Source organism: Melopsittacus undulatus, chromosome 9, assembly GCF_012275295.1.
Source record: "Melopsittacus undulatus isolate bMelUnd1 chromosome 9, bMelUnd1.mat.Z, whole genome shotgun sequence".
Classification (NCBI taxonomy): domain Eukaryota; kingdom Metazoa; phylum Chordata; class Aves; order Psittaciformes; family Psittaculidae; genus Melopsittacus; species Melopsittacus undulatus.
This window is the reverse complement of record NC_047535.1, coordinates 3,478,882-3,501,606: the sequence shown is the minus strand read 5'-3', so window position 1 is coordinate 3,501,606 and position 22,725 is coordinate 3,478,882. Positions and strand designations below refer to the sequence as shown.

Sequence of the window (22,725 nt, the reverse complement as noted above, 5' to 3'; positions counted from 1 at the left end):
CTGTAAACATTTTACCCCAAAACTCTTTAGGCAAACAGAAAAGCACATCCAAGTCTTTAGTCTCAAATGAGCTTTGACTTCTTTCAAAGGCAAACAGCCCCTCCATCACAAAACCTATATACTGAAACTCCACAGGCCTTTCAAACAGAGCAACCAGCGGGGAGAAAACACTATAAGAAAGATCTACCTCACCTGTGGATCAATTACACCAGTGAGGTAAGATGGCCCCATCATGGCACTGAAACTGCTCTGCTTTCAAAAAAGGTATCAATCACAGGTCTGTCCCTGGTGTGTTTTTGAACTTGACTCCATTTATATTTTTTACATGAGAGCTTGACATGAATGATACTATAATGACACTCCAAAGTTATAAAAATTATACTTTAATTGCATGTGCAATGTCTTTTATCACAGAGACATCCTTTTGTTATGAGAATCTTTTATAGAGCTATGTTGGAGCAAAACTCTTACTCCAGAAGCTGAAGTTCAAATCCAAGATCTGACCTTACCATATTCAGTCTCAGCTAATACATTGAACTCACACACTGTAGCTGTGAAGCAATTTTACTCTCCACTTTTAGCCCCTGACTGAATCAAGCAGGACACATATTCTCATCTTCTAGGGACCTCTGAAAATCTCAGTCACTATCACTTGTGGTAGATAACTGCTCTTGTGCAGACAGTTTCCATTAGCAGACTTCAACAATTCTTCTAAATTAATGACAACAAGTCAGTTGTTTTGTTCAATAAAAATGGCCAGAAAAGAAGAGCTCAGAACTCCTCCTACAGTCACTCTTCCATCTGGCTCACACGAACTGGAAAAAAATACCTAACTGTGCTAAGCTAAATTCTGCAATTCAAGTCCTTCCTGCAAGGAAGAAGGACAGTAGCTGAACTGTGCAACATGAATAAGAAGCATTCTGTTTAGCAGCCCCTTCCCAGCATCCTTCAAATGACATCTTTTGACCAGTTTCACCCTGCAGGGTCATAAAGCTAAAGGACAGAGGAAACTGGTACAGCCGCCAAAGAAAACTTTCCACATCCATATATACATTTAGTAGCACTCTGCACCCAGTTTTCTCAATGCACATTGAATTGCTTCATTTGCCCATTTAAAAGGAAGGCAAAAGGCTGGAGAAATGTGGAAGGGAGGAGCAGGCTGCAAATGGAAAAGTTACACCACTATGTCATGAAAATAAACCCATGTCTTTGCTTAATGACAGCTCTAAGTGCTGTTCCTGTCAGGGTTATGTCACTCTTCTCTCTGCTATGTCTAGTAAGTGGCCCAAGCACCTGAAGCCAGGAGGTGGGGAGAACGTCAGAGTGTCTGAAGATTTCCTAGGGAATGCAAAATGCAGATCAAGAAGGGGGATATGTTTCCAATGAGACATACTTCTAAGATCACTGAAGATACAGATCCCACAAAGAGAAGTTATTCTGGCCAGCTGCCCATTAAAATGAAGTACATTATCCATACATGACAAAAGATTTGAATTTCTGCAAATTCAAAACCAGAATTTGAACAAGAAAAGGCAGATTATATATAACACTATACTCAGACCTTCAGGGTTATAACAGATTATTCTCACTGTCTCATTTATTTACTGAACTGGACAATGGTACGTCTTATTTCACAGACATAGTTTGCCTTTTTCCTAGAACTTGATAGGGGATACTATCAAAATCCCACAGGAGAGATATTTACCATCTAGATAATCTCCTTCTGCATACAGATGAGTGCATGGGGAACATCAGCTAGAGGTGAAGTTTCAAAAGACAAGTGCGCCTTGGTGTTTCAGACGAGCACAGCCAGATTGGAACCACAGGGATTTCTTCAGAGGTTGACCCTACAGAATGTTTCTAGTCCTAAAGCAGCTGCAGCTGCTGAAAATCCAGCTTCTGCTTTTTCTGGCGCAATTGCTTGTGCTGGACATGTTGTTGCTCCCACATCCTCTACCAGTGGTCCATCTGGACAGTCTGGGGAGGGTCCAGGGACACACACACACACATACACACACTTCCAATGCCAAGAGTAGAAAGCCTTATTTCCCTGATGCAGGAATCAGGCTGCTGGGACAGAAGTCATCCAAGCAACACGGTATCTTCAATGCAGCAGAAGCAAGATGGGTTAAGGATCACAAGACATAGCAAGAAGAAAGGAAAAAGACCACAAGTACACACTGATGGCCTATCAAACAGGAAGAATGCTGTTCTGATGCACAGCAATGTGCTCCCTAGACTGAACTTTCTCACACAATCTGAAGCTAGTTTCTAACCCAGCTAATCCTATACTTCTCCAGGTATTGTGACCGCAAACCCCAGAAAATCTATTGAACAATTCTTCTCATAAAGTCTTTCTACAATTCTCTCAGAAGCCCAAGTCCAACTCATTTAGCCTGACATTAGACATTCAATTTCATAGGCTGCAGAGAGACTGCACAGATGAAGTGCTCTGCTTATTCCTCCACCACGTGCTTTGAGCACATCAGAAGAGATTCTGTATGCCTGGCTTGTCATGTGGGACAACTGGATGCCAAGATGAGTTTAGCAAAAATGTTATTTTTTTAGGCTCTAGTCCAGTGAAGTATATGCTCAACTATAACCAGGATGTACAGCCCATTGACTTCAAAGGAACTATTCACCCTGTCTAAAATGTTAAGTATCTGCTTAAGTGCTTGGTTGGACTACATTGAATACAGAGGAGAGACATGGATTTATGGGAGCTGCACACGTCTGTGAAGGTGCATTCTTAGGAACTTTGCAGGCCCCATGCCCTGCTCACCAGCTATTTTACTGAACACACACCAAAATCCCACGGGTAGTTTGCAATGTGACTATTAACCCAGGAGATTATTGCAATCACAATGGCAGTTTATGCAAAAACATGTATTCCTACCTACATTGTTGGCAGAGAAAAAAAGGTGAAAGTGGTAAATGACATTGAACTACAGTATAGACATTTCCTTTCTTAATCTGCTGGAGAAGTGGGGAGGCTGTAGTGTTTTTCTAGCATATACAGCACTACTGACATCCCCACTACTGATACACTGTCTGCTCCTCTCAGGCTGTTCAGCTGATTCTTACCTAATTACACACAGAGCACGTGTTCTCAGCTGGTTCTCAATTTCACAGCTTCTTTCTTTTAGGAAGAAGGGTTTATGCTCCAAAACCTCACTTTTTTTCCAACTTACAGCAGCCAGTGTGAGAAAACAGTAACACCTGTGCTACAGCCATATCCTACTAGTATCCTGACAATGACTATGACAACACTGTGGCTCAAGAGGAAAGGTGCTTTTGGACAACCTTGTGAAGTATCACAGAAACAAGACAAGCCCCTTTCATCTGAGCCATGTGCACAGCATCTAGGTAGCACATGTATCATTGTCAACAGATCTTTTTCTTAGATTACTGCTAGACTACATAAACCCATCACTGACTATAGGCCATTAGTGGTTGAAGTAAACTGATTAACCAATCCTCACTATACCTGGTTACAAACACAGCAGCATCCACGGGAGGGGTGTCGTCCCTTGCACCAGGAACCTGGTTGTTACCAAGGTATTTTGCCCCACCATATTCTTCATTTTGCCATTGACAAAAGCTCTCCAGAGACCTCTCTCCATGATGACCAATGGACAACTTTGCCTTTTGGAAAAAAAAAGAGATACAAAAGAATAAATATCAGTCACATTCTTTACATAAAGCATTAGACCTCCAATGAAAACTCAGAGGCTTAAAAATACAGATGTGATAGAACAAAAAGTTCAAAACCAGCTTCATCTGAGCAAGTGAGCTAGGGACTAGAATTGTTGGACCAGATGATCCTTGAAGTCCCTTCCAACCTTGCATTCTATGATATGGCTTTGCTATCATATATATACTCTCCAGACTTAAGAGATTTTTGAATGTAGTGCTGTATAAGAAGCTGCCTTCACTTTGACAGCCCCCCACACTTCCCACCTTTAACACCACATGGTAAAATGTGGCAGACACTACTCATAGTTGGAGATCATGTAGCCAGACATACCCCACTCCCCACCCCAGACAGGGATTCTGCTCTGCCTGTGAGACTACAACAGTCCAACCACAGCTGCAGGGTAAAGATGAGTTAGAACTTACAGGACGGTTACGAAGCAGCACTAGTTTGGTCACTCGAATGCTGACTTTAATTCCAAGACTTTGATGTTGAAACATGTTGTATACCTGTCAAAATGCAAAGAAAACATCCACAGTGTATCAGTAAGAATACAGAGACCTAATAATAATTGTAGGAACTAATTGTAACTATAGTTAGGCATTTGGCCTTAAAAAATGACCCAAAACAAGCCCAAAAGGGTTGTGATACTACACTCAATAAAATCAAGAATTTTTAAGTGCTACTATGTTACTACTCTTAACAGTTCCACACATTACAGTGTAGCCAAGCCACTTGGAAAAACAAAGTAGGTTTGCTCCTGCCCTAGCACACTGGGCTTCACCACTTGACCAATGGGACTAATCTGAGCAAGATTCAGCATTCAGGGATGAAAAATAAGACAACATAGTAAAAACTACACATGCTAGTTGCAGAAGGAAAGATACTTTTAACTGGAATAAACAAGAGAAACAACAAAAAAAAGTAGAAAGGAGTGAAATATTCCAATGGAAATCTAAGCATAAACCAGACTCTCAGGAACATGGACATACTCTGCGAAGCACCCAAACAATATGGATCTTCGGCATTTAAATATCAGAGATATCTGAATGCAAGATGAAATAATGGTGTGTTTTAGACTTCAGGAAATCGAATGGAAAAGCAATTTCCCTCTGTTATTTTCATATCTTATATAGGAGAATAGTAATAAGGCAGCACATAATGACACAAGCCTCAGGAAATACAAAAATAGCACCGGAAACTACCTTACTGCTTTCTCCAGATTCTGCATTCCAGCTCAGATACCTCACCTCGTTTTTATGGGTTAAGAACATAACATCTTAATTGATGCCAGGATTTTATTCCACCCATTTCTCTGTGTACAACTGCTTTAAATGGACTATATCAAAAAAGGTGAGGGAGGGGTTTATTTTAAAAAGGTGTAAACACCACATAAGAACCTCTGGATGAATATTGTATTCCCTACTTAGTCAAGAAAATAAACCCAAGACCACAGAAGAGAGACTCCTGACTAATGGGAGGCAGGATTTGGCCCCAGGTAAGCTGTATTCCTTACTCACAGCTCATTTGGCTAGAAGTATCACAGAGGCTCAGCTAACTTCCTATAAAAAACCAAGACATGAACACATTTTGGATATTATGTTTTCAATGCTTGGTTTGGGTTTTTTTTCCTATTTGTGCAAATACTCAGGAATGTGCTCAGTGTAAGGGTGTTCTTAAACTCCTTAGTGTTTGGGGTTGGATTTAAGCACACACATAAATGTTTCCTATAATTTAGGCACAGATTGCAAGACAGACGCTACTCAGTATTTGACCCGCTGACCTTCAGTATGAGCACAATGAGCCATTTATCTTCCCTGAGGCTGGTATACAAACGCAGACAAGTGCTGGTACTATTTGCTTAGCTCGGGGATATGTTGGTAGAGAAGTTAAAGCCTCTTACTATGGGCTTCAGGGGATAAACTTGGCACTTGCAGAGAAGGGCTCTGACAGTTGACCTATGTGTAAATGGAGACCTGGACATTCAGCTGAGAGGGTCAGTGGGGCATCACACTGATCAAATCAATCCTCCTGTACCACTCCAGAGGTTAACAAACATTTTTACCTGTCACAGATGCCTTTGATTTGCCTAGCTCACTGCTAGCTCTGACCATCCCATAACATTTCTACTCATAAAATGAGCACAGCAAACAAGTTCTTATCATTAAGCCTAATGGATGATGGTGCTTGCCTTTCCACCAGAGCAGACAAGCTGTCTGCCTCCAGACCCAGCACAGAGAGATCCAAATGCCACTGATTTCAAAAGGTAAAACCTGCATTGCAAGAACCAGCTGCTGGAGAGTTTAGTGTGTCACTTTGAAGGCTGTAAGCCCTTCTTCCTTTTCTCTAATGCTCTCTGTTCTAAGGATAACTTTGAATGCACTTGTAGTTGCATCCACCAGTGATCTCAGAAGAGCTAAACCTAGCTAGCAGCAGCAACAATTGGATACTAACCAAAAGACACTAGGCATGCAAGAGAGGCTTTACTTTGCTTGTTTATCCAAGCTTTGTTTGCTTATTTTCTTAAATAGAGCTCAAAGCAGCCCCAGACTGATGCTAGTTTGTGTTGCCTAGTAGGAACAATAACCTTTCGCTCTGCTAAAGAAGCCTGACTGGTACAAGTGGCTGTTCTACTTCATCACAACTAAAGCACTAAACAGACCCTCTCTCATCAGAGATCTGCTCCAGTTAGCTCTCTATCCATCCCCCACTCAGAGGCTGAACCAGACTTTTCAGTCCATAACCTCTGACTGGATGAAGGGGGAGATGTTTCAATGCAGTCCAACTGGTTCCTTTGCACTGCAGTCAGTACTTTAACATGTGTACAGGTAAACATACCATAACTTCCCTGACACCAAAGTGTTTGCTGATCACACTCTGATAATGACAGGTTGCTAATTATTGCTGCAGCACAAGTCCAGGTGTATTAGCAGGGAATGTTTCTCCTGATGTTTTAGGATAGACAGCTTGCTGGATTTTGAAGATATGGTGCAAGCAAAAGCAGCAATGCATATTCTGGCCGTGCCTGTGAGTTGTTTAACTGCAAGAACAAATCTACCTAGATGATTTATTATTGAGAAGAGGCAAGAAAACATGATAGCTAATACCCTCAATGTAAATAATTTCTTAATGAAGTTTCAAATGTTTTTCCTCAGGGATGGATGGACAATTATCAGAGGAACAGTGATTTCTGCTTGTTTCATGCAACTCTGCACTATTTCTCAATACTTAAAGTGTCATCATAATAAGCTCAACTGAAGAAGACATTAGCACTGTGATTTAAGATGGTCCAGCACGAGAACTATAGGACACTGTCCAAATATCATGCATACAATTTCCTATCTTCTTTCATGAACCAAGCTGAAGAGCAGAGAGACATCTCCAGCTTCACCTGCCTTCTATTTATTTTATTCTTTTAATTCTATTTCTTTATATTCTTCTATTTCTTCTCCTGTTAACAAAAAGCCCACTGCATATTTTCATACAGAAAATTGTACATAGATTTAGCTGGGAACTATTCACAACCCACCCACAAATAAACTTGTCTTTCAAAATGAGCTAAGATCTGCAGGCAAATTAGCAAGAAAGCAGATGTAAAAGTATGCCTGCAAATTGGTCCACATGAGGAAATGTCACCACCCAAACAGCTCTTATTCATTAACTGAGTAAAGGACATGCTACATGGGTACAGACAGAGGGTTAGCGATTACCCTCACAGGCAAAACACATTTGACTTGAGGAAAATTTAACTTATTGCCTATTAGAATAACTTGTTCTAATTTATATTTGTTTCTCTCCATACAATGCTTTCCTCTCACCTCATCCCATTGCTTTCTGCTAGGCTCCACACTGCTCCATTCCTGACTCCTCTGCCCCCTTACCCCAGGGTGAGGGACGGGGCCGTGGTCAGTCCATTACAGCTCCTCTCTGCTGCTTCTTCCTCCTCCTCCTCCTCACACTTTCTCCCCACTGCAGCATGGATCCTCTCCATGAGCCACAGTTCCTGTCAGGAAAACCTGCTCCAGTGCAGGGTGCTCTGCGCAGGCTGCAATATCCTTCAGGGGCAGCCATCTCCTCACCTTGGTCTCTCCACAGGCTGCATGGAAACCTCTGCTCCAGCACCAGGAACACTCCTCCTCCTCCTGCCATGACTGGGATACACTCACAGTGGTTTTCCCTCACAGCCTAAGCAGCCTTTTGCCCTTTCCTGAGCTCATTTCCACAGAGGCACCACAGCTCTCCTCACCGGCTCCTGTGGTGTGAGGAGCGCAGAACCGGCCGGAACCGGCTGTGTCCCGCGTGAGGCAGCTCCGGGCTCTCCTCAGAGCGGCCCCTGCAGCCCCCCCACTGCACAGTGCATTGTCCTGTTAAGTTAAACCTCAAATGGTCTCAAATTGTGGTATTTAAAGCTACAAGAAACCTCAGCAAGGAGACAATCAGATCTGAAGTGACTTGATGAACAAATGAGGTGAGTTCAGTGCAGGTTATTGGTAGCCATTTCGGTGTTGAACCAGACTGCGTGAGGTAGGTTGTGTCTGAAGGAAGCATTACCATAAATAATAGAATCCAAATAAATAAAAGAATCCAAATCCATAGACCTTTCCTGCTAGGAATCAGATTCCATCATGATAGTAACCACCTTCTGCCCTTCTCACCAGCCTACAAGGAAACCATCGCCCCCAGACTCAGCATGTCCAAGCCATCCCACAGGCTGCCATTGGCATGTGAGCTGCTCATGCCAAGGGAGGTGGGCTGAGATAACTGGTACCAGGGGAGCAGGAATGGGATTTCCTGCAGCAGATGTCCTCAAGATTTCCTGCTGCACGGACAACATGCATTAACAGAGAGACTGACTCACAGCACCTCCCTTCCCACTCGCAATACCATGGGCCACCCTTCCTCAAGCCTGGAATTGCATCACACACCCTTGAGCCTTCCATGACTGCTTCCAAGAGGGAAAAAGTAGAAATATTTGGGGTATTTTAGAAGCATTTTAATAAATAAGGCAGCTGGGAACACAAGTGTGAGCTGGATGAGACTGGCTGACATGCTGTGGAACAAAATACACAAGTTAGTGGTTTAGGACATCACCACAGTGCCAGAAACCAGCTTAACTGGAGGCTCTTGGTCACTAGGCTGAAGAGAAGAGATGTGAAAAGTTGTCAGTATGGCTCAAGTGTGGTCATGACCACCAGCTGCCCTAATGCAGGTGAATTTCCATGCTTCATTGACTTCCATTCTTTGAGGTGACATCAAAAGTAGAGAGTGAGCTTTGGAAACAAAGAGGTATGGTAAAGAGTCATACAAAGCAAGCAGAAAGATGGAAGGAGAAATGCAGAAGAATAAAGCCCATCTCTGACATCTCCCTCTTTCATCTGTGTTTCCCTGACACAGCTTTACAATACAGAATGCCCTACAGAAAACAGAAAAGCTTGAACCACCCTTCTCCCTCTGTTTGCATTCCTCCTGCCTTTCTTTCTCCTTATAGCTTTGACATGGAAGGGACAGAATAAATGCAGCTTTGGCATAAGCTGTCCAGGCCTGCCCCAGCATGCATAAAGTACAACCTAGACACGAGGAACTGGGATAAGTGAGGAACTAAACTACATTAGTTTAATTTAATATCTTTAATTCTCAGGAGCTTCCCTCTGCAGGTGGATGGTGGGAGGCAGACGTGTGTGTTTCAGATGTGTTGGAGTTCAGAACAGCAACCCTGAGGGTAAATTGACTTTTTTCTTCCTTAAGCACTGCACTCAAGTAAGAGCCTCCTCATTGCCTTGGCTGCTGGATGACATTTGGACAGCAGAAGCATTGGTTGGGTTACTGAGGTTGTCTTTCACTTGTTTTGAAAAGTGCTATAGGATTTCTAACACCCACCTGAAGCCAAACGTTCAAATTACCACATTAAATATAATGAAAAAGAACATATTCATGGCTCCATATAAGATAGTTGACATAACTCTTTCTCCTGGGGCTGCTGGAGTGACAAAGGGAAATCTATAGACTGTAATCAAATACTTACATCCTTTTCCTTCACTTCCCTGTTCCCATCATGAAAATTCCAGATCAGGGTAAAGGGAGTCAATAATCAGTGGCAACCCTGGAGCCTTTATGTGCCAGCCCCCAAGAGCACAGATATAAATCCATCAATGCATGCATGATAAAAATGATTTTATCTACTCCTTTAACATAAAAAAAAACCCTCTCACAGGGGAAATCCAAATGAAAAACAATCTGCAGAGTGTAAAATGAGTCCTCAGAGAGTAAACCAGCATTATTCCTAAAGAACAACATTAAATTTTTCCCTCTTAATAACATCCCAAGGATCACTAACTTCAAGTTACTGCTTGCTGCTGCAAAGAGCTTCCACACTAATCGCATGGCTTAGCAACAGCTGCAGGAGAACTAACACACATTACAGTAACCTACCCCTGAATGCTGTATTCTCTCAGAAAAAGGCAAGCTCAAAACCAAGCCACAGTTGTAATTTATTCCAACCCCCCCAAAAATGCACTCAGGGGAGAAAAAACCCATAGAAAGCAGCTTTTAAATTACCATGCTGTGGTCTTGGAAAGTCAGACATCTCTGTCCTTAAATGCTCAGAGGGTCAGTCTGAGTGGGACTTGGTTTGCAAAGAAGCTCTGCAGAACTGCAAGGAGCCAATATTCATAACTTGCTGTTCAGGCAGCAGCCAAAACCAGTTACTCCTCATTATTAAAACACAATGGTCATGAACAGAACTTTACAAAGGGTCTCATACCTCCTTTATCATATACTTCACAGTCATTGCAATTGGAGTTCCCTATGGGAAGCTGGAAGTGTAAGTCATGAAGACCAGACCCAGCAGAGGCCAGTTCAGTTTGCCTGGCTATGAGGACAGAGAATCTCCTTTTTGTCTTACTGCCATTTCTCTTGGATGAACAGAAAACACAAGAGGAAACAAAGCATAAAACTCCTTCAAGAAAGCAGTGATACCTCATGCTTCAGAACCTGCTCCTGAACCAAGGCCAGAACAGCAGCTGTTTTAAGCTGATACACAGGAACACAACGGAAAGGAAAAGAGAAAGCCAGTGCATTGGTCATCTGGTTGCTGGCTGAGAAACCCACAGTTCAGTTTAGGTGAAGCCATAATGTGTTGCAAGAGCATGACAGAACTTCATAAGAAACAGAACATCCACCCAAACAGCCTCCATGTGGATGAAATGCAATGAGAGTTTGTAGTTGCCAGGCTAACAGAATGGGTGAGCAAAATAAGCATGTTTTACCACAAAGGCACTTTGTTTGGGAATTTAGAGGTGGCTAGTGAAGAAGGGCATGGACAGGAGATGCACTAAAGGCAAAGGATGCAAAGGGGAGGCAAGAACTGAAATGTGAACGGTGCAACACCGTACAAAGCTCAGTAACAAGGGGGCTTGTTAAAATAAATCAGCACCTATGAAGCTGGTTTTGCATTTCTATAATTCTACTATTAGCTCTCCCTGTTTATGTCCTTGTATCCAGGATGCCCATAAACCCACGGCCTCACTAAAACTGCAGATGTACATGGTGACATTTGACAACTTTATCAGCTTATCTCTTTTATCACCACAAAGCCATCAGGAACCGCTCATTAGCAAAACCGTGCTGAACCAAATATCTTGCCAGAAAACAAGAAGAGATTTCATTTTAGAGGTGGTGACTTAAAAAAATGTCAACTCAAAGCCCTGGGGCCATGCTTGTTCCTACTTCTATATTACAGAGTACCTTAGAGGGAAATTCTTCCACGATCTTGGAAAAATCTGTCTTATAACTTCAAATATTAGCTTAGTAAATGAAGAGCTTGCACCTCTACAGTGATATTCAGAAAAAAAACATTACCTTTAATGTGAATCTATTCTCTGTTCAGGGGGATATTCAGAACCACAGAATGTTATTAAAAACACAGCACTTTCTGTATTAAGCACTAGCTGTTATTTTATTTCTGGGCTGCAAAAGGGGCTTGCTGTGTTTCTTAGCTGTTATTCTAGAGGAGGGTGGTGGGGTTTTTTTCCCTGAGATTCTCATTTACCAAGGGAGCAATAAACCAGTATTTTGTAATGCTGACTTTTTTTCCCTTCAGAAATTCTTGTAACATAAATAGATATTAAATACTTTAAGGCAGATCACTTTATTTAAAATGTCTATAAATATAAAATGCATTAATAAGACCTCTTAATGCTTGTTTTGTGGTTTGACAGTAAACATAATGGCTTACAGAGAGAAGTTAATATACCCCTGACCAGTAATGTTCTATTTGCTTAAATGCAAGCCTCCAAGCCAAAATTAACATTCTGGTTTCTTTTAGAGGCAGCCCGCCATCCTGCAGCATAGCTGAATAGGTACTGCCTAATATCATGGGGCAAATCCTGCCCCCCAAGTAACAGCCACAGAAGGCTGACAAAAGTATTGAGGCAGGCAGGAGACAAAGATCCCAAGCAGCCAGGAGACCTTCATCTGCATGTTATACAGAGCACAACTGGTCCTGCACCAGAGGAGAATGTAACAGATGCTGCCCTAAGGACCTAGGGCTGTGCTATTCCTCATAGCAGCTTTACACATGAGATACTATCACACAAAGATTGACCATGGCTGGTTCAGGCGCTAGCAAAAGAGTAGTGGCTGAGTGAAGTGTCTGGCTAAGCCCTATCTAAACCACACGACTATCCAATCTCTCTTCCTGAAATACGTTTTCTGAATTGTCCCTCAGCCTCTTTTGCTGGGATAAAGATCAGCTTTCATTGTGGCAAATGAAATGTGAAAATCTCCTTTGATTTCCTTGAATTTCACTTTGGTTTATAGCCTCAGAATAAAGGATTTATGCAATGATGCCATCTATGTGTTTGTCTGTTACTATTCTTTAGTATCTTCTGATCTTGCCAGCCATTCACAACTAGTTTCCCGAGGGAGGCAGAGGCGTGGAAGATGATATGCTCCTACAAGTGTGGGAAAGTAGGTGGCCAGACAAAGGATAGAGACTGTGTCAGTGCTCCTCTGGAGGCTGAAAAGCTGAAACATAAATTCAGATCCTATCAGACATCAGAAAAGCCACATGGGTGAGTCCCTAGGAAAAATGACTTAACAGCGGGAAGTGTTTCAGCTGGACTTTGCACCTTAGATGTTAGATAAATGTGTTCCTCAGCCAAGAGTCCCCTTCCACGTGCATTCTCTAGTGCCTAATAAATGTGTGAGCTCACACTGCAGCATCAGAACCTAGCTTAAAAGTCCATCAGACAAATCCGTTGGAAACTAAGCTTCGATATTAACCCAACAGTAGATGGGTTTAGAGAACCCAGCCCATCTATCAGCACCTCCCCACACATACATATTCACACCTGGCAAGCAGATGTTGCTGAGCTGTTCTGCAGTACCCCTCGTCCAGGACAGACAACAGGATTCATGGTCATCTTTTGTCTGGGACTTGGTCTATCAGCATACTCGACCCAAACAAGCTAGAGAAGCACTAATGGCTACACTGAAATAACCTTCTGGCATGAGAATAATCAAGACAGATGATCAGATACATGTTTTAAAAGCTCTCACATGTATAATGCCCTGTCCCAGCCCCACCACAACTGTGGGACACAACAGCAGATTGTTATTATCAGTGTAGAACAGATTTTAGGAGGCAACAGATTTCTGGGCTACTACTGCAAACAAAAAGTCACCATCATCCCCCTTGAGGTCCCAAACATCTGACACCAGAAGAAACTCAGTTTTGACCTGTACATTATATCTGATTATGGACTTCTGTTTGTTCAAGAAGTGACTTGAGAAGCAGATTTGTCCAGAGCTGGACTTAAGCCCTGCCTGCTCACTACAGAAGTGGTATGTGAATTTAAGGTTGGAAGACCGTGGCTTTGAGAAGAATAAGGCTCTTGTACTGCCAGCAAACACATCCTAAAATGCAAGAAAGCCAGTAAGTGGACCCTGAAGTGATGGCGACATGAATGGGTTTGTTGCAAGAAGACATTTCCTGCCAATCAATCCAAATAAATGTAGAGACACAATGAAGCCCTATTAAGTGACTATTGTCACAGCATGCCAAAAGGCAAAATAAACGGTAGAGGAAGTGACACAGAAAAGCAGCTTGTTAACAGAAAAAGACTAGTTACTCCGTGCTTAATCAGCAAAGCATTTCGCTACAGGAGAGCTCCCTCACACCAGTGCTTAACAGAACACAAGACCTTTCAAAAAGCTGTTGTCCCATGGCTGGATTATGCACTGAGCATCCATCACTCAGCTCTTCACTGGGAAGTGTGACCAGTCAATTACTATTAAGAACTGGGGTTTTCTTTTCAGAGCTAATTTGCTATTTGTGAACAACAACAGATCAGTAATCAGGAGAATGAACTGTTCCTGGATGTTAAATAGCATGGGCAGAAGAATACCAGCCTCCTCAAAGACTTTCTTGCACAAATGCCTCTGGAAGGACCCCTGCCGTCTCTGAGCAGAGTTTTCAGTGTCCACATCCAATTTAGCCATTATCTTTTTATTGGCACTGGCAACGAGTGAGAGAGCATTCACTGCTGGAGGCTTTGTGTCCCCTTATCAACTGAGACAGAAGGCTTAAACTACCAGGCCAGCTAACAAATTAACACCCACACTTCATTGGAGATTGCAGTTTCTAAAGGCTTTCGTCACTCCTGGCAGATTCCCTGCAGAAGTTCTAGAATGCTTCTAAAGCCCAACTGCAACTATTCAGAGGTGTGACCAGCACCACTTCAGGCAGCCCAAGAGATCCTGGGGTGAAAAGAATAGGATCAGCTGGCAGTTTGGTAGTGACTTTGCCATGTTTTCCACACCAAGGGAGGCAGCCTTTTCATTGTGCAAAAATCAGAGGTAAAGAGTATTTCTAAGTGAAATGCAGGTTTTCTGCTGGAAGTCATTATGACTGTTGGCTTCAATAATAAAACATGGCAGAAAATACCACTCTTCAACAATTATGGAATATTTCCTAATGAAAACTTGCAATTTCAATTTCAAAAAAGTTTTTCATTGTGGTGTCCTTTAGCAAATACAGGGAATCATAGAGATGGGGGAGAAGAGGCACATGGCACAAGAAAACCTAAACTTTTCCTCATACCTCAAGGTCAAAACAGTTACCCATTTCAGCTGTCAAGGAAGCTAGCTTTAACCTACCTCGACATGATCTGGTCTTCTTTGGAGAGAAAAATGCCTACTTACCATATTCATAACTGTGAGGATGAATCTCTGGGCAGCCTCTGCACCATGGTATTGGACCATATCAGCATCTGCCACCACCAGGGTTTCTACTGTGTACTCGTTGGTGAGTCGAATGGCATTTCTTCTCTCCCTCCAGTCACTGGTTGATTTCATCTTCTTTTGTCTCTTCTTTTCTAAAAGTCAAAATCCTTATTAAGGCTGGCAGATCATAATAAAACATTTACACTCTTCAACAAACATTCTTGTGCACATTCAGGTTGCAATGCCCTTTAATTGAAGTATTCTTTGCTGATGAAAAGAAGCAATCAAAAGGTTCCACTGCAAGTACATCTGTACCTCTGTGTGCAGATTCACATGAGACCACCGGATTATGAGCAAAAAGAAAAGACAATGGAAAAAAGAGAAGTCCAGAAAAGCAAAAGATGAATTGGAATTCAAACCAAGAAGTCATGCTCCCGCAAAACCTTCCGAGAGTGGACATCTTGCATGTGAAAGTAGCATCATTCCACTAGAATGAAATAAATGCTAATTAAGGAAAAATCTCTTGAAGAAAACTTCAGGACAGGAGAGTGCTCCTTAGGGTGCAGTGTATGCTCAAGCCTCTGCAGGTTCTCCTGAGCCAGGGAAGCTGTAAGATGTTCCCAGAGTCACTGTTTCCACCAGTTGCATTTTCACTTGCTACCAGCCCTACCAGAGCAATGTAACTGAACAGAGCCTCAAACATTTTAATTTAAGCTAAGATTGTTTTGGAACATGGATCATTGGCCAACTGCAGGAGTCTCTGGATGGAACCCAGGAGTGCAGAAGGTCAGGCTAGATAAGACCTTCTCAAGCTTTCTTTGCTGATTTATTGCTATTGGCATGAGCAGCAGCACCAGCAGCTGCAGTCACTGGCCACCTACGTGCAGAGCTCACATGCGTCTTTATTGTGGTATGTGCACCAAAAGCAGGGAATCCCTAGACCTCAATGAACTGAAGTTACAAGAGCTTGTGAAATGGACCTATCCTAAAGACTTGAAAGTGAAGCAGTAGCATTAACACAAAAATGAAACACAGATTAAACCTCCCTTCCTCCATCCTAAGGGACTACGGTATTAGTAATTTGTCCTCTTCTAAACTGAAAGGTGAAATGTGTTTCACAGCTCAAAGGCAAATGCACAAAGCAGCTGAGGCATGAACAAAGGAGAAACTAAGTCCAGATCTGAAACTGAATCTACTCACTTCACTGCCGTCACACAAAATGTATTCATGTTTTCAATCGTAAATTGAAAGAAAAGCAAATGAAGTCATTAGAACAAATTTCTTTTGCAGTAAGAAACAAACTGCCAAGAATTACTGAAATTACATCTGTTAACTGCTCAGCCTGCAGTATTCCATGGATAAGATATTGATATTGGTTTGATACTGATTAATGCATTGGTTTCTTCCAATGGCAAAGGGAGCAAAACACACAAGAGGTCCTGAACCAGCATAAACACAACATTCAATGTGAATGTGATATGGGATAGACCATAGTGGATAATCAGACAGTACCTCTTCTGTCACACTGCACATGCTGCTCATTTCCCAGAGGAAAGAATTACTTTTTCCTTTTGTGTAGATTTCACCTGAAACCCTCTCTTAGCCAAGCACCATTCTGCAGCAGGCAGATCTGAATTAGCATTCACAGATCCTGGTTTTCTACAGCCTGTTTACCTTACATAATCCAGCATGAATTTCCCTTCTTTCCCAGGCTGGTAAGTGCACTCGGATCATCCGCTTTCCCTGACTGACCTCTTGTACTTGGGGTGATAAACTCCATCAGCTTTAAGCCTTCCAAAGACCACCTGAAACACACTCCCTGCCTCCTGCTCATTCATATATTTTCTGTCTCGTCAATATGCAGATTTGCACATGTCCATCCCATATCTCTATTCCAAGCTGTCTAGCAGCCATCCAGCTTAGCTCTGCACATGCTTTTCTGCCCAAGGCATCAGCTGTCAACACTTGGTACATATTTTAAACATGAAATTTGATTTGAATCTTTTTTAAAGGGGTGTGGAAATATCCCCCCTGGGTCTACAGAGACAGACGGGCCCATGGACAAGCAAAAAGAAATGAAAACTTGGGGTGCTCATAAATAAGAGAAGCTTTGTGCCAGATGACAATCACCAAGTTTCAAGGCTTGTTTTCACACAGACTGCAGGAGAGCTACCCAAAAGTGCATGATCATGCCACAGCGGCCACAGAGCAGGGCATCCCTATGCTTCCGAGGGCTTTAGAAAGGCAATAAAATAAATGGAGTGATTGTACCAGAAAGAAGGAAAGACGAATACACCTTTGATTTGCCAGCTATGAAATGGAGATGACTTCACCAAACTTCTGTGGAAAAGCTCACGTTTGTTTATCCCTTTCATTTTATCCATCCACCCATCCCATGCAGCTTTAGGTGCAGTACTTTCCAGGTTACCATTTAGATACCAGGGGAGAAGGCAGAGAGAAAGGAAGAGAAGGCCAATTATTATAGTAAGAATATTGGCCTTTTGGGTCTGGCTGCTAGTGATCAGAACCTTCCTGGAAGTAATAGCACTTCCCCATCAAATGCTTATTTTGGTAATTCCCTAACAAATGAAAGCATTTCAGCTGGTGTAAATCTACCTATAGAGAAGTTGTTCTTATGGAAAGAGCTGTGCAAAAAAGCTTAAATGGAAGAGAATAAACCAGAGTACGCTGGGGCTTCACTTCAAAAATCTCCTTTTTGGTAGAAAAGAAGCCACTTGTGTCAGAGGAAACCACTGTGGGTAGGCCATAGCTTGCACTCTGGGGAGAAGAGGTCATGCCATGGTCATTTGCCATGGGATTGCCCAGCATGGTCACTCCTCCAGAGGCGGATGAAGGAATTGGCAAGGCTTTGGTGATTCCATTCAGCCCCTCTTTGCAGAAGGCAGCTGTACAGAGCTCTGGAAGGTGTGATTTCTGGAGAGCAGCAGCCTAAAGGGACTCCTGGCAAATTGCTGGGTAGTCTTGGTTCATACAAAGCCTCTGGCCCCCCTTCCTCCAGGAGTTTTACTTGAAGCTCTGGGTTGGCTGCTTGCCATTGGGTTGTAGGGATTAAAGGTTGTGTGTGGAAAACTACCACCCCACAAGCTTGCCTAGAAACACAGCCAAAGTGACCTAACTTAGAGGATCTGGGCTCTTACTCTTATCCTCTCCCTCACATTGGCCAAGTGTAAGCTTACTGAGCACTTAAAACAGGCAACATGTAATGGACTCAAGGGAGCCTACAAAGAGCTCAGGTGGTCACTGATGATACACTACAGGAGACGTATGGCAACGCAACACAAACTACCTGAACAGAAAAGGGATTGTGTCCCTCTTTCTTTCCATTTTCAGTTATCAGTTCCTCTATAGTGTAACTTTATTCTTTCTGTCCTTTCTTGTCCTTGCAGAGGGCTACTTTCAAAGTGGTTTCCATTTGCAGCTTTCTGCCTTCCACACATGCAAACAATTTTCCAGCATAATCAAGCACATGGAGAAAACACAAGTATCACTTGCATGGATGAACCATCACAAACAGAACAAGGGAGACACACACATCCCATATCGCAGACATTTGATGAGGAGGAGAAAAAGATCCAAACCCAATAGTAAATCCTCATTAAACGCATCTGCAACTCATACCTGAAGTGAGTCAACTTTATGGAGGTACCAAAAAACCCCCCATCTCTAGAGCCTCACTTCGGAAACAAGCCAGCAGAGAGAAGTCTCATTCCTGCTCTGCATGATTTATGGACTATGGGCAGAGAATCCCTCCATGAGTACATGAAACCCCAAACTAAAATAAACATCAGCCATTAAAACAAGGATTAAATGCTTGGTGGATTCTTTATTCGAACAAACTGATGCTACAAATTTTGTGGTGCAGATGTTAAGTGTTAGTGTGAAGGCATAAGAGGCCATAAAACACGGGCAGGAGCCTGTCAGAGGAGTTTACATTGCAGGGAGCATACATAACCAAACTGCACACTATTTTAGGAGTCAGGTGTTCCCTGCAGAAGAGGTCAGAGGATTTCATGTGAAATATGAGCTGAAACAGTCAATCTACAGCACAGCACGTATATGCTGCGGGTGACTAGGCACAGGGGACATGACTCTTTTGCCAGTCACTTTGACAGTGTGTTACACAGTCTAGCTGGCCAAAAAATCCACACATTTCAGGACTATAGGTGATAGGAGAAGGGGGATGCACTCCCAGATCCTCAGTATAAAATGGATGTAACATTGCACAGGCTCTTAAACTGGCTTTTATTGACAGAGTCTTACCTTTCCTTTGCTAGTCACCTACAAAGCAGCACGATCATATTGTGTTCTGCTGACTTTGAAATCTTCCTCAGAAAGGCAAACCCCCACAGTCCCTACTGCAAGCAGCAGCACAACAGAGCTCTGCCGAAGCCTCAGTAGAAAACTCCTTATGTACAGTGCTTTTTATGGCAACCCAACAGATGTACAATTCCAAAGCAACCGCCCCAAATGACCTTTTCCTATTACACACCAAAAGCCCTGTCTAGCACTGTCTGGGTTTTGGCACATTCTTGCTGTAACTGCAGAGTCCCTTCCTGCTCCTCCTACCTACCTCCCTTCCAACTGTATTTCCCAGACTCATCTGAAAAGCAACCTCTTCTCCTACAGCCTTCCACGGTTTTTGCCCCCCCCCAATCTTTCCCTTTGTAATTTTAGCTACCTCATTCTAGTTAAACCTCCTGAAAGCTCTGGATGGAGTTCAATAAAAGCCACAAATGAAAGTAAAATTGTAGAGTCCTTTCTGCTAGGCCAGATTTCTCTCTAGAAGCTCTTTTCTATTGATGCCTTAAAAACCCTTCCCAGTTCTTCCTCAGGAAGCCATCTGCTAACTTCCCTCCACCCATGACCCTTCTAACATCTCTATACAAGCTCATATAGACAGCAGCTCTGTTTTCCTTTATGCTATTACTTCAGCAGCATAGAAAAGAGGAGAGAGCATACAAGTGGGTGAACAACTAACTAACATGAGTTCTTCCTGTGCCTCAGGAGTTTAATAGGTGGGTTTTATTAGACTCACTTCAAAGTAAAAATCACCACCTCTCCAAAGCAAAGCACAGAGAAAGAAAAAGGAGCTCCTGCACACAAATCAAGCCTAGAAAGTGAAGAAAGGAAGTTCTTAAGGTATATGTTTAGTAGTTAACCTAAAATCACATGGCAATCAGAGGAAGGGCAATTGCTGAATTCTCAGAGGGACAGGATGCTGCAAAGTGTCTCTGGTACCAGTAGTAGGATACAAACACCTCTCAAAATGCTCAGTGCTTAAAAGATTATTACACTACATCTGTGTCTCTTGGGCATTGCTATTTGATGTAGACACTGTGCTAATCTCAAAGAAATGTTCAAGCCTAACAGAATGACTTGATTTCACCTCAAAGGTGTAAGGTGGAGCCCAGGAAGGAAGTGAAACACAAAGTGGAAGGCAGCAGCAGCATTTACAACCCAGGCCCAGAGCAAAACCTAAACAGAATAGAGGCAGGCTTCCTTTCCAGCTTGAATTAAGATCCGGGGGTGGTGGGTTGAAACACAGAGAAGTTGAAAACACATCAAGAGAAATATGCCACAGTTACATCAATCTGCTCCTTATGTTTGGGTCTGACAGCAGAAATGCTTCCAAACCGTTCATTGAACAGCCTCTTCAAAAGCCTGGCTGCAAGGGATCACACCACAGCGGATGCCCACAAGCTGTGCAAGGCAGAACCTTGTTTGCTTGGTCTGGGGATCAAGCTGCTCATGGTTAGAAGGGAGACAACTTTGAACAGGCTTAAAGATCTAAGGCTTCCAGGATGACAAAACATTCACTGCAGCAGTCAACCCACTGAAGGGCATGTGCTAACCAAGCCTGAGCTAAAAGAGCAACCACAGATCACAGGACAACTCAGAGCTAGGAGTTCACCACAGCAGATGGGGGAGGGCAGTTAAGAGTTCAGGGATGCCACCAGAGACATCCCTTCACTGCCACCTGTGAGCTTTATGTCCAAAGATCTGTGCATTGGTTACCTTGCAAGAAACCACATTCCAACTCCAGGAGCCTTGTTCCACACAGTTGCTTCCTTGACACCTTTCCTGGGGCATCACCTTGGAGCAGACACATGCAAGGACTGAAGGAGGAAACTGAGAGGAATAGATGCTACGGGAGCTGCTGCCATAGCCAGCACCTCCCAGTCCATTTCTAGCCATGGGAACATGGAGGCCCTTGACCTCTGTCAGGACACAGCATAAAATTGTCCCTGTGCACTCATCTTTTATACCTCCACTAGAAGCTTGGAATTCCAGATTTACCACAGCCAGCTGATACCAGTGAGTAATCTGAAGTTCAGGGATTAAACATGGTTGCTTATTCAAATCACAGCTGATTACAGACTGAGAGCTGTCCTCTCATTTTTATGCTTTGTCCTACAAAATGCCTATGTACCTCCAGTTTCTTTCTGATCAGAATGGCAGGCAAAATTGTGCATCAGCTAGTAACAAAAATCACTGCATAGCAGAATGATCCATTGCTGCTTAATGCACCTCCCCATTCCTTTTTCCTACACGGCCACTTTCCTACCAAATCACAAGTTCATGACTATTTGTCTGGCAGAGCAGCAAACAAGAACTTGAGACATAAGTCATGAACTCTGTGTTGCATCTCAAAACACCACAGAGGTTTTATTGTAAGGATTTGCTATCCAAGTTAGTCTGTGGCTTGGACACACCACTTAAAACCTTATTCTTCTGCAAAACATACTCAGTTGTCAACATAACACATCAGGACTTAGTGTTTAACAGCAGGCCTGTAAGACAGCACAGGATAAGCACTATGATCTCCATATGCTCACTGGTTCAATTTGTATACTGGATTTCAAAGATTGCCATGTCCTGAACTATGTGCATTTATCTCCTTTTAAAAGACACCTTCGTAGTGTGCTTTCCAACCAACTGCAAAAAAGGACTCACTTATGTAAGGCAATCAGACAAGAGAATGTAATGGTAAATGGTACAGAAAGCATGCACGGTGAGCATGGCTTAATGGTAAGACTATTAAAGTGGGAATGGAAATACCTGCTCTGCCACTTCCTTTTAGCCTCTGCCTCAGTTTCTCATCCTATGTTTGATTTGCTCTGTTACTAGTTGTAAATCTGAGGCTGAATCAGTTTCCTTTGGTTATAAGAGGCACAAAGGTTCCATAACTTGGGGCCGTGTGGGAAGACCCTGTAACACAAGTGTAATTAGGTCCTAATGATAAGGAGCAATGTATATTAAGACTCTGGACTCCTCAATTTTGATCACTCAGTAGATCTGAGACCAATCACAAAGCACCTAATCCACCTCAGGTCTTTCGAGATACAGACTACCTGGCTGCAGTGACACTGTGAGAAATGGCATCATTGCCCTTTAGGTTTATTTTGTTTTAATGAGTCTTTAGCTAATGTGCTTAGTTTCCAAAGAATGTTTTTACATCTGCCAGCCTTACCAACCATCCTGGGCTTTGGCAACTGAATTCTAACCACTTCTGCTGAGGCTGGAAGAGCTCAGGGTCTCCCCACCTCCTCACCATTATACCTATGCCTTGAGAAAGGTGGCACTGATCTCCTTGGAAGCTGAGCAATTTATTTCTGGTGACGTGCAAAAGCCAGTAAAGAATATAGGGTCACCTCCCACAATCTGTATTGGCTTAGCAGGTCAAACTGAAGTAGAAAGTAGTGTAACAGCTATTTGTAACTCTGAAAGCATACAGGCATGCCAAACACATCAGCTAGGGAAGAAACGGTCCATTTATTGGGCAACTT

General features: G+C 42.8%; 1 protein-coding gene across 2 annotated transcripts in view; it reads right to left on the bottom strand.

Moving 5' to 3' along the window:
- The window catches only part of ADAMTS17 (ADAM metallopeptidase with thrombospondin type 1 motif 17), a 172,125-nt gene that overhangs the window by 132,959 nt on the left and 16,441 nt on the right, over window positions 1-22,725 (bottom strand). For both annotated transcript variants that reach the window (XM_034066234.1, XM_034066235.1), the window contains exons 4-6: window positions 14,897-15,069; window positions 4,120-4,203; window positions 3,488-3,645 (exon numbers count right to left, since the gene is read on the bottom strand). In XM_034066234.1, coding sequence (XP_033922125.1) covers window positions 3,488-3,645; window positions 4,120-4,203; window positions 14,897-15,069 — 415 coding nt within the window. The remainder of the gene's footprint in view (window positions 1-3,487; window positions 3,646-4,119; window positions 4,204-14,896; window positions 15,070-22,725) is intronic.